General features: G+C 31.4%; 4 protein-coding genes across 4 annotated transcripts; all 4 read left to right on the top strand.

Moving 5' to 3' along the window:
• Positions 1-1,451: 1,451 nt before the first annotated feature.
• Positions 1,452-2,104, top strand: HELRODRAFT_177607 (hypothetical protein; the record flags this gene model as incomplete). Its single annotated transcript, XM_009025765.1, has 2 exons — positions 1,452-1,776; positions 1,896-2,104. 2 exons carry the CDS (start codon positions 1,452-1,454, stop codon positions 2,102-2,104), a joined length of 534 nt encoding a protein of 177 aa, XP_009024013.1.
• Positions 2,105-4,111: 2,007 nt separating this feature from the next.
• Positions 4,112-4,264, top strand: HELRODRAFT_84975 (hypothetical protein; the record flags this gene model as incomplete). The annotated part of the gene is made up of 1 exon (XM_009025639.1): positions 4,112-4,264. A coding segment is annotated over one exon (153 nt), but the record flags the coding sequence as incomplete, so codon positions are not given.
• Positions 4,265-5,318: 1,054 nt separating this feature from the next.
• On the top strand, positions 5,319-12,458 carry HELRODRAFT_177606 (hypothetical protein; the record flags this gene model as incomplete). The annotated part of the gene is made up of 13 exons (XM_009025764.1): positions 5,319-5,417; positions 6,869-6,953; positions 7,608-7,735; positions 8,176-8,261; positions 8,429-8,456; positions 9,891-10,055; positions 10,231-10,365; positions 10,965-11,099; positions 11,164-11,342; positions 11,478-11,560; positions 11,746-11,802; positions 11,963-12,033; positions 12,381-12,458. The coding sequence occupies 13 exons, from the start codon at positions 5,319-5,321 to the stop codon at positions 12,456-12,458; spliced, it is 1,329 nt and encodes a 442-aa protein (XP_009024012.1).
• A 342-nt stretch (positions 12,459-12,800) lies between these two features.
• Positions 12,801-15,863, top strand: HELRODRAFT_177605 (hypothetical protein; the record flags this gene model as incomplete). The annotated part of the gene is made up of 5 exons (XM_009025763.1): positions 12,801-12,932; positions 13,018-13,091; positions 13,280-13,381; positions 13,678-13,848; positions 15,716-15,863. The coding sequence occupies 5 exons, from the start codon at positions 12,801-12,803 to the stop codon at positions 15,861-15,863; spliced, it is 627 nt and encodes a 208-aa protein (XP_009024011.1).
• Between the last annotated feature and the right edge of the window lie 705 nt (positions 15,864-16,568).

The raw sequence follows: 16,568 nt of genomic DNA, 5'->3' as shown, positions 1-16,568 counted from the left end.
TCAATGCAGTATTCCAGAAAAAAACTACCGAATTTCGACGATAACGTTCTATTATTTTTTATGCTCACCGAATATACGTGAAATATTATCTAAAGAATTATTTGAATGAGACTTCAATAGAGGTGAATATTGAATTCAACTAAAAAATTTCACAATCATTATCATATGGAATGTTTTTTACACACACAACACACACACACACACACACACACACATAAGCACGTACACATTTTTCATCGAATTTTAACCAAGCACTTTGTCAAAGTTTAAAACAAAAGATAAAGTAAGATATAGTAAGATAAAAATATGGTGCAATTTTGTTTTATACATTGAAATAAATTTAGATTCCATCGTAAATCACACTTCAGAATTTAAAAAAGCAAATCATCATCAATCACAACATTTTGGTAACTTTTATAAAAGTAAAGTAAATGCGAGGGTGGTTAAGAGAATTTATTATTAACGTCTCGTTGTCCTTGGCAAAAGTTCAGAGTCCTTCTTCACGAGTTAGACACATTTCTGCATATGCATTATACGTTCACATTGTTTCATCTCGATATTTTATCAAGAAAAAAATTAAGAATAGTTTCCAAAATATAAAAGCCGTTGCAATACAAACATTCAGCTGATATAGTCTACAAAATATTCAATATCATCGCACAATTCAGTTGCTATTTTTCCATCTTTCTTTAAAAAATATTTTGTGTGACATACTCAGGCAGGCATTTCCTTTGGAAATAAACGGTTATTTTTTATGATAATTAGATACGAGGAATTATTTTTTTTATAATTTTTTCATTTCTCGAATGTGATTATTTCGACATTAATTTATTCATTTAATATGCTTATAAAATCCACACGTTCGAAATATAAATTTAACATCGGTTGTGGCCTTTGGTGACGAAAAATATCTCAACAATAAATTTGAAACCGCTTATGCTATTAAACTTTTGTTATTTGAATAGTTTGGCACAATGCGAATATTTTTTAAAAATACGAAATGTTGTTGTTGGGTTAAAAACAAAACATTGCGTAACATTACGGTTCAGTGTTTGTTTAAAGTAAATGTTTCAGTCGCAGTACTAAGTTTATCAGCGTCCCATTTCTTGCAGCTTACTTTACAAATTTGTAGTTTATATATCTTGTAACCAAATTGTTGTTGTTACTTCTACTTGAGTCTATTGATTTTCAAATTCATCAACTTTCAACTTAGTTATTTTATTATAGTTAAACAATAAAACTGTCTCCGCGTATCTTTCTATGCAATCAACTCCATTTGAAAGAACATAAAGTTATACAAGTGAGACATGTCAATAATAATTTAAAGCGTAGTTATTATATAAATAAATATAAATAAAACTATGATTTTAAAATGTATCCAGGCAGAAATTTTTCAATTCTTGAAAATCATTTAACTGTTATTTTGTTGAAAGAGCTTCAACAATTTCTCAATGCATACGCCTGTCTCCAAGATCGCAGCATTAACAATTTGTTGTTTGTTTGCAACCTTAACATACGCCAACTCTCTTGATGAGCCTGGAAACGCAACCGCATGTGTGATAAGTGGGAATGAAACATGTTGGAACGATTTGAGACTGCCGAAGGACTTGGTGCCTCAATCTTATGAGATTCTTATTCATCCTGATCTTGAACGATTTGATTTTCGTGGCTGGTCGTGTGTGGAGGTGTTTGTCAATACAAGCGTTAACTACATTGTCATGCATACCAAAGATCTCAATATCACCATAAATGATATACGCTATAAAATTTACTCAGGTCAGTAAATTTGTTTCAGAAGATACTTTTCGAAGCAAAAATTTTACCAATCTTGCCGACATAATTTTTTTAATAAAAACATTCCTTTCAAAAATTGGCAAATCAAAATTTTTAAACAGAAAAGATAGAAGTCGAGAGGCACTTTATCAATGGGGAACTGGAGCAATTGTTCATCAAACTGTCTTCTCATCTCCTGAGACATTCCGCCGTCCTTATCAACGTATCCTTCCATGGAATACTCAATAAAAAAGAACAGGGATTTTTTCGAAGTTCCTACAAAATAAACAGTATCCCCAGGTTTTTTGAAATGTTATGTCAATATCAATAACTGCCTTTTTTAAAATGCATTATTTTCAATTGGAAAAATCGGTTTTTATGCAATAATATTTTTATATTTTATTTATATCGTTGAAGAGAAAAAATCAAAATAAAAGCCAAAAGCGATACAATATCGTGGATACATACATTTAAAGGCAAACCTATTGTGGCTTTTATGCAATAAATTCAAGGAAGAAAAATTTCTGAATGTTGAAAATTTAAGTCAGTCACCTCAACACATATAATTTCTGAACTAAAATGTCCAAAGTTGATTCAATGAGCTACAAGTTTGTAGGTTTGTTGTTGTCCGAAAGTTTACAGCACCACACAAATTGCTTCAATAGGAGTGAGTCTCAAAAAATTCAGCTGCATTAGGGTATTGTTTGAATACAAATGGCAAGGCAGTTAGTGTTTCTTCTAATAATTCTGATGTCAACAGAAAAGTTTCAACACTGTTTTACGAAAAATCTTTAGCTGTTTTAGAAACAGACACTGAAATGTAATTAAATTAGTCAATAGCTTTTTTTAAATTTTGTATATTTTTGTTATCTAGTGAACACCTTTATGCATAGTTGAAAATAACAACATTCTTTTCCACGGCACTCTTTCCAACAGTACTTCTTAAGCTACACATCGTTGACTAAAGACTCTCATTTCAGTGTGACTCTTTTATGCCCGCCTGCCTTATATTGATTGGAGAGCTGTATTGAAAAAAGACAAGTTTGAAAACAAATTTTTGGAGTTTTTTAAGGACAATATTTTTGCGGTATATTGCGCAGCCAAAAAATGTAAGAGTGGTCAAAGAGCCTACAACAAAAAAGAAAACATGTTTTGAATTCAAAATGAAAAATGATCTAAGGATCGAATTAAATTTAAACATTCATCTTAGGGATCGGTGTTTAGGTTTGCGAGGAAAAATTCAAACATGTGGTGAAATTAAGAAAAGAATTAAAAGTTATAAAAAAATGTGTAGTCACGACAAAAAATTGTTCAAGATAGCAAAACTAATTCTAAGTCATTCTGGAATCACCTAGTAAACTTAAGTAGAAATTTTGCATATATTTATGGATTAAAATAATTCAAGCTACTATCGCTAGCATTTCGATGTTGAAAAGCTGACCTTATTTGGTTTAGTTCAATCTCCATGCAAAGTTTGCACTAGAAGTCATAACTGGAAGCGGTTTTAAGGACCTTGCCACGAAGATTGAAGGAAATATTTTTTTTCCAACAGAGTTTTAGAAGTCTAAGACAGGCTTCCTTCCAAGGCCATGAATATTGAAAACATGAATACTTTTGAAAAGTTAATAGATAAATTCTATTGTGATATAATGTGTCATTGGCTTTTAAGCTCATCATTTTTGCTTTTTGTTTTATTTTGTATGTTCATTAACGTTTATCATTAATTGTTTTGGGATTCTGTTAAGTGTCAGATTTTTGATTGCATGTGTTTGTATTTTTGAATTTTTTTTGTTTAGAAATATTCATACTTTTTTTCCATGAAGGTTAACATATGTGTGCTACGATGATATAATGTAGTGAGATTAGACTAACAGTTCTTGCTTCTTATTCTATTGTTCCGTTAATCTACCCTTCAATGTAAAAGTGAAATCATGTTACTTGCTGCTTGCCACTTTGTCGGCTTTATCATTATGAAATAATTAACAAAACGTTGATTTCGCCAAAGAACTTTGAATAATGAAAGGATTAGAAGTTATAAAAAAAAGTATAGTTAAGACAAAAAAGCATCAAATTATTCTTATAGTAAATATCAAAAATATGAATTTTATATTTAAGTTAATTTAAAAAACAAAACTGTAAAAATTTAATTAACTAGTAGCTGCCAAGAAATAATGCTAAACTGTTCAAATTTATGAATTGAATAGATTTAGTAAGTGGTTGCACTTATTTGAAACTCAAAGCAAAGTAGAATAATTCAGCTAGATCTACATTTATAAAAATTCTAAACACAATTCATTAAATTCTGAGCTTTTTCAAATTTGATAAATTGATTCTCGTTAAACTTAGATATTTAGCTGCAGCAAAGATGGAACCAACTTATGCCAGGACTGTCTTCCCCTGCTTTGACGAACCAGAGATGAAAGCAGAGTTCAAGATGAACATTATCAGACCAAAGCATTACATTTCATTGTTCAACACTGAAAAAGTTTGATGTGTTATGTTTGTTTGTTTACATTGGTGAATTGAGTTGAATGCACACTGCTGCTCCTAACCCATAAGTCATATGTCATGATTGCTGCTGTGATGGATGTAGATGCAGATGCAGTGGAATGGAGTTCGTTAAAAGTTGTGGATTATGTTGTTTTTGAGTAATGTCATGAATAGTGATTTTTAAACCAAAAATAAAAACTTTAAAGAAGTTTGTATAAAAATTAAATTTTTGAAATTTTTGACGACAATTTTTGTTATAAAATATTTATGAATAACATGATTTCATTCACTAATACAAAGATAGCAGAAAAAGATGTGTCTCCAAACGAAACGATGGAGCACCTATTTTCTGGCATTTCTTGTGTGTGACTTTTCGTCAAAAACCCTCCTTACTAAGAGCAGGACTCCTGTGGGTTAAGTTTGATTTGATTCACTTCCATTTTTCTACTCAATTAAATCTTTCAATCCTGGAAGGACAAAACATTGATCCTCATGAAACTATATATTTATTGAATAATATGTATATGCCTGTGCTTTCTAAAAAAGCAATTTTATGGCAATTACCATATTGCGCGGTGGATCATTAAGCTGTCGGAATATATCTTTGCACGCAACAGATTGTGAACTAGTCTATTTTAGTAAACTTATTGACGAAAATTAGTGCCAGTGAATGTCGCATTGTTTTGAATGGCTTACCGACGAAAGGGTGCAGCAAATAAAAAGGTGCAGACAAAAAGAGCGCATTAATAATTGCGCAGCGCAAAAAAGGCAAGTAATAAGAGAGTAAGATTGAAATTAAAAATAATTTCAATATTTAATGCTAATGATTGATAATTTATATTTGAGTAAAAGTAACTTATTGCAACCTTTCCAAACATCTTAAAATTGAAAATAATTTTTTCAAATATAAAAATCGAAATTTTATCGAATTAGCCACCGGTGTCAAAGGCGTAGTGATAGACTGTTTCTAGAATTACTTCACGTTATCGGATTTGAATGTATTTTATGTCATTTCACGGATTTTCGTGTGATTTAGTCCTATTCTATGACTTGTCATGGCGTTTTGGATAGGACGCCTGTGCGATAACCTCGTGTCACCGGGTTTGAAAAGCATGCAGTGTAAATTTAAGCCTGAGCAAAAAACGGATCACGAGGTTGGCTTCGTTTTTATTAATTTTCCAATCGAAACATCTTCAAAACAGTCCACAATTGGTTAAACTGCATCAGGATTCGCTGCATTGTATTATGATCACATTGCGACAATAAATAGTGCAATAAAAAAGCGATATTGAACAATTAATTTATAATGAAGTTGCAGTCATCATTCGGAGATGCAAAACCAAAGCCACGCCGTGTCCGCTTCACCAAATTTCAACAATTGCCCTGAATAGATGCCCAATATTTTGTACATACCTCCACAAATTTATAGATAAATGTTGGGATGTTTTTTTAATCCCGTCATGTTGGCATAACGGCGTAACAATTTTAATTTACAAGAAAGAGAATAAAAACGACCCAGCCAACTTTGGCCCGATTACACTCCAATCAGTTATATACAAAATATTTTCAACTTAAATAAAAAATAGACTATACATTTTTTCAAAAAAAAATAAATTCATGAATACAAACACTCAGATCGGCTTCTATTCCACAATAGATGGCCTAGCCAAGAACAAACATTTGTTAACTCATTTGATAAAAGTTGCGAAAAAATATCAACGATCGATAAGTGTGATTTTGCTAAATCTACGTATTGCCTTCGGCGAAGTTAATCATCATCTCATCAACTCAGTTTTATAATATCACCATGTCCTACATTTTTTTCAGGCTTTGTATCAATCAACGACTAACTCACTTCGTTATTACCAGTTAGAAGAGGACTTCTGCAGGGAGACCAATGCTCCCTCTTTTTATTCAACCTTTGCTTCAATCCTCTCATGATGATCTTAAAAAGTCACAAATTTTTTGAAATAAACATAGTGTTTTTTTTTTGACTTTTCATGTCATCGAATTATTGCCATATTCACTAATAATAGATATTTACAATCCCTGGAAGACTTTTTACATCCTTTTTGTTCTGGAGGAAATAAGTCATATGCACACAAGTAAACATATATTCTACTTGACATGTAACTGGTGAGAATTGTAAACACTGTAGAAAGACACGTAACTGGCCTTTATTTACTAGGGTCTTAAGTATATGGTCCTCTAGGCATAAAGAATGTCATACCCACTGTCAGCCATTCAGGTATGAGTGATGTGTCTTCAATTTAGCATTATTTCTTGGCAGCTACTAGTTTTTTAATCCGAATATTTTTTTACTTTATCTGGTCCTGGGGTTTTCCAGTTTGATGATTTTTTAAATGGCTTTAGTGATTTCTTCAATGCTAAAATTTATCTATTTAAGTTCATCCAAGTAGTTAAATGCTTCTTTTATAACTTTAATCCAGTCAGCATAATTATTATTATTGTTGTTATTGTTGCTGCTGCTGCTGTTGTTGTTATTGTTGCTGCTGCTGCTGTTGTTGTTGTTGCTGTTGTGTTGTTGTTGTTATGTTACATACTTTCTTAAACATTAAACATCAAATTGTTTTGCTTATTTAAGGTTACATTGTATGCTCCAGCAAATGCAATCATTTATACTGATGTCCCGCTTGACACTGCCGTGAAGCTTATTGACTTCTATGAAAGTTATTTTGGAATCAAGTTTCCTCTCTCAAAACTTGGTTGGCTAAAATTTTATGTGTTAAATTGTTAACTGAAAATTATTTCGCATTTATTAAAAAAGCAAAACTAATTCAACTAAAATGCATGCTTAGAAGTTATCACATAATTAAAAAAAACAAACATACATTTTGTTGCTCATGCTAAAATAATTTATGAAAAAGTTATAAGTTTTCATTGCTTTAAATAATTATTTTCGAATACTCATGGCTAGAAAAAATTTCAGAAATTTAAAAATATTTTTAATATTCATTTCACTCACCATTTATTTTTACGATCAGCATTTTGAACTTATTCATTAATTTAAATAATCGCTTAAAACCGGCAAAACATACTCGCCATCTTCTAAGTTTCACATTATTCAGGATTTTTTTAATTTAAAAAAAAATGGCTTTTTGTTTAATTGTACAGAAGCTGATGCTATTTTAAAGAACAATATATTAATGAAATAAAAAATTTAAGATGACGTTTTAAATAACCAAAATAGGTTTGTGAAATTATTTTAAAAAGCATGTGTTGTAGGCAGAACACTTCATTTTGTAAGTCACTGGTTGTATGATGTCCCTCTCACTGTATCAATTGAGATACGTTTTTATGAACAAATTTTAAACAACTCACAGATATTGCATTCGTACATCTTTTGTCTGTTGGTTCGATGGCGAACTGGGGTTTGATGATTTTTGATTACAAGTATCTGCATTATGAACCACTTGTGAACGAGGAATATGAAAAACAGATTCTGACGCGTGTGTAGGCTAAAAAAATATTTTTACAGGTTAGATAATGGAAAGTTTTCAAATTGAATTTTATGATTAGGTTAAAAAGGTTTATTAAATAATTTTAAAATGTGGCTTTTGTTACTGAAATATCATTTCACACATCTTTCTTGATATTCCCAATAGTAATCCAGACAAACTTTTACATTTTCGAATTGGACAATTATTTTAATGAACCACATAAATAATCATGAGTGAGTATCTTGTTCCTTTCTGAAAAATTAATTAAATAAAAGAACTGATAGCACGCGACGGCATGTTAATACTCGGAATCCAAAAAGAAAACTTAGAATGACGTTTAAATATTAAAGGTCATTATGCCGACGGGAAATTTGGGATTTTTATAGTTCCCATGGGAAATGGTGAAAAACTTTTTTTTTATTTTTAACGTTTTTAATTTTTTACAAAAAAGGAAGATTATGACGAAGACGACGATGAAGGTCTTGAAGATAGTCGAGAAGTTGCCAGTGACAAAGACATTGTAACTTTTGATAGGCAGTGAGACTACCGTTTGCCTGCTTTCTTTTTTCTAAGACCTCTCATTGGTAACAACGACAACAGTGATTTAAAAGATAACGATGTCCGTTAAGGAAATGTTAATGCCGATGTGAATATTCATTCCGGGCACGAATTAGTGACAGATGATAATTCAAGTTTTGAAAAAGCCTTTTCAACTCGCACTTGCAAGGAAAGGTTAGTCCTCTGCTACCTGGTTGATGAAACAAAAATCACCAACATTAATCGAACCTGGTAAGTAAATTTCAATCCCAATAGCTACAACTTCAAATAAGCTGTTTTCTATATAAATGCATTCATACTAATAATCATTTACAAAATAATAGTATCAGTTAGAAACATTCACCAAAATAAATAAATAAACAACATTAACCAGCCACATTAAAAGGTGAATCAAATATCTAGACCGAAATGATACACATATTGAAGTCACAAAAACATAACAAAAGTAAAAAAAATTCTATAATGTGAAAAGATAAGACTTCAGTAATTTTTTAAACGAAAGTAAACTTAAATCAAAATTTTTCAAAATAAGATGACACACTGTTTCACGCAGTAGGACCAAAACAGAAAAATTTCTTTCTCCAATCCTTAGCTTGGTAGTTATATTCAGGTACATCTTAGAGATGCACCAAATAGTGAATTTGGCAAAAGGCCAAAGACTGAAAAACCTACTTTTTTGAGAAAAAATAATTTCTTAGAATAAAAACAAGCTAATTAAAAAAGGCGATTTATGTAAATCAACTTATTTATTAAGATAATATTCAATTTCTTGTTCGAATTTAGATGTTTCAACAACTATGATGTAAGAAATAAGTTTCTCGCCAATAATATTTAAAAATTATTGTTTTAGAATCCAAAAAAAGTAATAGTTTTAATGAAAGTAGCATTATTTGGCTATTTGGCCTATAATGGTTAAAGCTGAATCCAGATGTCAAATTTTCGCCAAATTTTCGATAAGGTTGAACCTTCGGTGCGTCTCTAGTTAATACATAATAAAAAAATTTTGTGAAAGATAGAAAGCACATGGATAATAACGATATTCTTATTTTAGTTTAGTACACAAGTCCTTCTGTTAATAAGATTCAGTGACAATTAAAGTCACAAACTTTGTCATCGTACATTCTGTTGCTCTGAGAAAGAATTCAAAGAGATTTTATATGAAAAATCATAATTACCATAACCTTTTTTAAACTTAAATATTGCACAAAATAGAAAACATGTTGACATTAACGTATCAAAAATTATGATGACAAACTAAATAGCACAATAAATTTAGTTTGTTTTGCACCTTATGAGATGGAGGAGATAAAGAAGTGACCTCTAAAATATCAAACTAACTCTTGGCTTCAAACAAATAAGGAGTGGTGAGTTTGAAACTTAAGAAACGCTTCTGCACCGGTTTTCTTGATGGTCCATTCTGAGGAATTAACGATCTAGTTAAGAATTATAAATAGTTTTGATTGAACTGTATAAGATACAAAATTTTTTATTTAATTCTGTAGAGTATTCTTGAGAAAAAGATTTGTTTTTGACTAGTAACTTTTAATTTCATTGTTTTCTTCATGGTACTTTAAATAAAATATAAAATTTTTTATTTCATTTTTTTAGTGGTTTGGCAGTTTGGTGACCATGAAATGGTGGGATGACTTTTGGTTGTATAAAGCTTTTGAAATGTTTCAACAATATTTTGGGGCAGACTTTTGGTTGTATAAAGCTTTTGAAATGTTTCAACAATATTTTGGGGCAGATCACCTCCTTCCAGGCCATCATATGGTAAGTTGATAATAACTCCACTCCATACTAATTCTTTTTGTGCTACGATTAAATTTAAAAAATTTTTAATTTCCAAAATGATTGTTTGGTTACGGATTAAAACTGTCATCCATCAATTTCATGCTACATATGTAGCCAATTAACGAAAATAACTTGAACTAATTTTTTCTGGCAGAGGGAGATGTTTTTTTTTAGAATAACGCTTGCATCACTCCTTAAAGATAATACGGACTATTCAAGCGCGATTTCAGTTTCCGTTGAAAACCACAAACTACTTTCGAAACTATTTGATAACGTCAAGTTTTCCAAGGTGTGTAAAAATTTGTTTTAAACAATCTTTGTTTTCGATAATCATAACCGATAGTCATGAAGTAAGAAAATAGTTTTTTAATTTTCAAGTGAAGAACTTAATTGTTGAAAATATGATTAATGCCTTTAGTACCATTTTAGTGCTTTTATTAAAATTAAATACACGACCTCAAAAAGAAAGACATCAAACAACAGATAAAAAAACACAGCTTACTTAGGACATTGTATTACATTTATTTATTGACATTTTACGAGAGAAATATTTTTCAAGATTTGTTTTTATTTCTGGTTGCTCTGAAAAGCAAATGATAAAACGCCACTAACTGTGGTTTGAATGTTATCGTTTACAAAATGTTGTTAACTTTTTAATAGCAGAAATAACTTTAAAATAGAACAAAAACCGGTCGAATACAATTAAATTAAATTTGGACGATTTTCAACTCTTAACACAAATTGAGTTTTTTGGTTAAATTTATTTAAATTTTGAACATATTTGCTCAAAAAGTTTATTTATTGAACAGTCTAAAATCATAATAATAAAATGAATCTAAGTTACTGCACATTGCAACTGATCATAAAACAACAATTGATATGAACCAGGGTGCCTCAATCATTCAAATGCTAGAAAGTGTTATCGGACCTGAAATATTCCAAAAAGCTGTAAAAAATTTTTTAACCGAACACGAGTTCAAGAGTGCCAAAAGTAGCGATTTGTGGGAATCGTTCACTAAGGAGGTCAGTTATAACAGCCATTTAATTATATTTTTCATTGAGTTTGTCCACTGCTTTTGCTCATTAGTCCAGTGGCTCTCTCAACATCGACGTGAAAGAAATGATGGATACGTGGACTCAGCAGATGGGGTTCCCTCTAGTCAGCATAAGCAGGAACGGCCGGCAGGTGACATGTCGCCAGGAGAGGTATGTCGTCGTTAACCACTCAAAGACTGGTGATGTTAACATAGAAGTTTCCAAATTCAAGTTGGTGACGATGACAATTGCAACATTTCAACGAACTTCAAAATGTAATGTAAATTAAAGATTTTTTGCGGCAGTATTTTTTATAATTTAAAAAATAAATGATCAAATACTATCAATGTAAACATCGTCCAACAGCTACACCTGGTACATCCCACTCACCTACATAACCGACAAAAACTTGACACGTCACTCAGTCGTCATTTTCAAGAACAAAACAAGTAAGTTTTGGTGGTGAAGAAGTTGACGACGACGATGATGATTATGGCGATTGGGGATAAAATTATCAAAGATGATAATGATGGTTATAAATGATGGCGCGATCATAATGGTGAAATTGGCCTTACATTGATAAATGCTAATTAATTTTATTTACTAGTAATGATGTATTTACTTTTTTATTCAGTGATCTTTCAATTGCCACGAAACGTTAATTGGCTGAAAGTGAATACCAAAATGCCAGGTATGTTGGCCTGGTGCTGCACTTAAACACGGATGTTATACTAATCTTTTAATACATATCTATTAAAAAAAAATTTTATTCAATAAATATTATTTCCCATTACCAATATTTTGTAATTATTTTTAAATTACAAAATCTAAACCTCAATATACTTTTCAAGGTTTTTACCGAGTCAACTATGATATGAACGGCTGGTCTGGAATTATCAACCAGCTCAAGTCCAACCATAAGGTTACATTATTTTTTGCTTGAAGGCATTGAAGGGATGATAACAACGAAGAAGACAATTGAGATAGCGATGATAATGTTAATTGTGTCGGCAAAAATATAATGAAAATGTTGACTGTGACTTTCCAGAACCTCGAGAATAGATATTTTCATTTCCGGAGTGTTTCGTCTTTTTGCAAGACGAGTAGACAGGCTGAATTTAAATTTATTGAGAAAATGATTGCTGTCGACTGATATGAGGAGGATCTATTGCAAAACATTTAGTTTTTACGTCTGCTTGAAATAATGGAATATTTGAAATAAAGTTTTAAATGTTGATGGCAATAACTGAACCATCTTCCTCCGTGCAGGTCTTCTCGTCCATAGAAAGAAGCAGTTTGATCTCGGATGCTTTCACCCTTGCCAGGTTTTGCGTTGATACTTTTTAAGCAATGTCTTTTTCATTTTTTGTGTTTATCTACACACAAACACCACACAGACACACCCCACACACAAACACCACACAGACACACACACACTCAAGCACACTGAATATGATAGGCGGCATATCTTTTCATTTGAATGCAATCACGCGCCTTCAACAATTACATTTCCTTCCCGCTCAAATAAATGATGTTAAATTTTTTACCATTTTTTTACTTATTTGACTATTAATTAAGTCAAATCAGAAAAATATCTAATTATCTATCTAACCAAGAAAGTTCTGAAACTCCTTAGGTCTGAGGTGTTAGCCTTATTATAATTTATACAACAGTTCAGGTCACTTAAAAATGACAAAGGTCCTTGAACTTTGTTTGTACATGGAAAAAGAAGAAGACTTCCCGCCATGGTCGATGATGTTGAATAGCATCAGTTCAATTCTCGATCTATTCTCATCTAATCCTCATTACGACAAACTTAAGGTTGAAATTGTTTTTGTGAAAATTAAAAAACTAACGTCAAATATTCAACAAATTGAAACTAACATTTGAAAAATCAACGTAAAAGGAATTTTTGAAAAAAATAATGTCACCAATGCTGACCAAACTTGGCTTGAATGACGAAGGAACTGTTGATAGAAAGTTAGTGAACATGTTGCCTAGAAATAAATCATAATTATTTACGGTTTTCTCGTTGGAACTTTTTACAAATTATTCCATTCTGTTTGAACTATTATTTGGAAGACTAAAAAATAGTTTTAAATAAATTTTGTTTAGGCCTTACTTCAAATTAATTTGTAATTTTGATTAATGATCTTTACATCCTTTAGAGATTTAAGATATGAAGTGAAGGCTTTGGCGGTAAAACTTGGTTTTCAGGAGTACGTAGATTGGGTGAAGAATTCATTCAAGAAGGCTGTCAATGGGACGAAGTTAGCGCAGTATTTATTATCAGACGTTGACGGAAAGGGCAAAATTATTTCGCTAAAAAAGACGCTGCTCTAATCAAACATTTATCACTGATTTTGAATTTTAATTTATTTTCTGATGAAAGCTTAAAATGTTTGTCGGTAATGTAAATTAGATTGAATAGCTTATTTGACAAAATTTCTACATAAAACAGTATCAGTTAATTAATTGTTACAGTTTTATTCATTTTCTAGAATTCATGGGATTAATTGTCTACTAAATTAAATTTATATTCACTATAAAAATTTACCTGATTCAGACTAATAGTGGAACACGAGTTGCTCGTATACAGGTACGCTGTGAGATATGGTGGAGATGAAGAATGGAAGTATGTGATGGACATGGCCTTGAGACCCAACGCATCATTTACTCAAAAACATTTAGGGCTGGAAGCACTTGGATACACCACAGATCGCGTAAAAATGAAAAAGTTTGTGTATACTTGTTGTTTATCACTGCATTAGTGAAGTTAATTCTTTTATTATTACAATTTTAGTTTAAAGTTTGTTTTTAGAAAAACTCATCTTAATTTAAGCACCATTTATTTAGGGTAAAATCATATCTTTTTGAATATATTTTAATACTGCCGGTCGCAAAGAAGACATGATTTTCTCGCTGTAAAGGTTACGGGGAATGTACAGACAAAAAGGTTAAAGGCCTTGTAAACTTCAAAAATTTTTAAAAATTGACAATATATAAAAGGAGCATATGAATGAATACGTACTAAACGATGCATTACACGCAGAGCCTAGCATGTCAAAAGTGGAAATCTTTTTGTTATATTCAAACCCGTCACTGTACCCACTGCTAAACAGGACCAGACGTCTTTATTATTATCATTCTCTCATAGACATTCCTCAAAGGTTATGAATTAAATGCTTTAATGAACCAGTGCATTTTCAGATCCTGTTTGATTTTTTTACTGGAGCAGTTTGTTTCAGACTCAGTGAATTCTGAATTTTTGGCTAAGCAACTTGCATACATCTATTACCCAGATTCGTCTTTATTTTATGGACTACCATCAATTCACTGGGGATCGATTGCAGAGCTTAGATATTTTTTACGAAAAACCACTTTCAAGTATTCTGGTCCACCTCCATAAATGCCACAGTGAGCAATCACTGCCATTTTATAGGAAATTCTTTTGCGCATCGGCAAACAATGATGATTCTCCAACCACCCAATTATGTCATCAGGTCTACCAAGCCTAACCACCAGTCTTCCAACGCCGAACTCTGAGGAACACCATCACCATCAAAATTGATTGAACATTTAGTTGCAATGCAGTTTATTCAATATTTGATTGTACATAATTTTTTGCCATCTTTACAATCTAATTAACAAAAATTTCACTCCACGGAAACAGCACTTATTGGCGTGGCGTCTCACTTGTTTGAATCCATGGAATTGCTTAATGTTTCATTTTTTGCTCTTCTTGACATGAGCGCAGCAATTGATTAAAATTACTTGCTGATAAATTTGTTGTTGTTATTCATATTTAACGGCATTTATGCTCCCAAAGTGGTGCAATTGTTTGCCAAATTAAGAAAAAATTATTTTTTTTCTTCATGTGGAAAAATAGAAGTTCAGATAATATGAAAACTGTTTATTGCACTGAACGTGGGGAAAGAGAAATACCATGGGAAAAATATTTAAATCATATCGTTGATAAATTTAAATGCTGTGATATTACAGGGTCTGCTTTTTAATGGTTTGAGTCTTATTTAATTGACCGTACTCAGCAGATTAGTCACAATAATGTCTTTACTCCAAGTGAGGTTGTGAGATATGGTGTGCCACCAGTTCTCGGTCCCAGTTTATTTCATGTATATACGACTGATGTTTTTAATATAATCGATAGTCATAATTTTAAATACCACGGTTATGCAGATGACGTTCAGATTATTAATACTGGTCCTTTAACAATGTTTCCAGTTTTGATTGATAAATTTGTATCATGCCTTGGTGAAGTTGATCGTTGCATGAAAACGCATCGCCTAAAATTAAATACTTGTAAAACTTATGAAAGTTGGCAAGTGGCAGTAATTATCAAATCAATCAATCAATCAATCAATCAATCAATCAATCAATCAATCAATCAATCAATCAATCAATCAATCAATCAATCAATCAATCAATCAATCAATCAATCAATCAATCAATCAATCAATCAATCAATCAATCAATCAATCAATCAATCAATCAATCAATCAATCAATCAATCAATCAATCAATCAGCTTGTAAAGCGCTATTTCCGTGATGTTCAACAGCGCTCCTCAATGAATTTTGCAAACAGATGGGTCTTGAGATCCGCTCTGAACTTCGCAAGTGATGGAGAAGTAATCAGAGAAAGAGGTAGAGAGTTCCAGAGAAAAGGGCCAGAAAAAGCAAAAGCAGATTTAGCAAAAGAGTGTTTAACACGAGTTAAGAAGAAGCGTGAATAAAAAGACGATCGTAAACCGGGGCGTTTAGGTTCAATTAAATTATCTGATAAGTACTTAGGAAATAATTGAAATTGAGACTTGTACATAAATGTGCAATTTTGAAAATTATTCTACATTTTATAGGTAGCCAGTGCAAGAGAACAAGATATGGAAATATTATTAATAAGACGAGGTAGTTCAGAGGTATAGAGTAAAAATAGAAGAGGGCCAAGGATAGAACCCTGAAGTATCCCTCAAAATTGCATATTGGATCGGTTAATATTGATGGTAAGTCCATCTGTGCGCATCTGTGCGCAAAAAAAATTATATATACATATATATAATTTATATTATTAGAAAAATTATTAGAAAACTCTTGGACCACACTGTTGAAATCTTACATTACAATAACAACCATTATAATTTACGACTACCCGGATCAATACACATAGAACAAGGACATCCGATAATAAATATTAAACAACGGGCAATTGGAAGTTTTCCTACAAATAAATTTAGAAGCACGGGAATCATCGATAATGAAAACACAAACACGTAAAAGTGTTATATTTAACGAAGTTGAAGATTGTAAAACTAATTAAATGAGCGTTAAGTATCCACTTTAAGCAAACAAGGAATCAACAAAGTAGAGTAGAGGCACAGTATATATATATATATATTTGAGCATATGGGCACATACACAATATATCAATTTGAACACCGAAA

The sequence above is a fragment of the Helobdella robusta genome (assembly GCF_000326865.2).
Source record: "Helobdella robusta unplaced genomic scaffold HELROscaffold_43, whole genome shotgun sequence".
Classification (NCBI taxonomy): Eukaryota; Metazoa; Annelida; class Clitellata; order Rhynchobdellida; family Glossiphoniidae; genus Helobdella; species Helobdella robusta.
The sequence above is the reverse complement of the archived record's forward strand: the minus strand, read 5'-3'. Positions and strand labels throughout refer to the sequence as shown.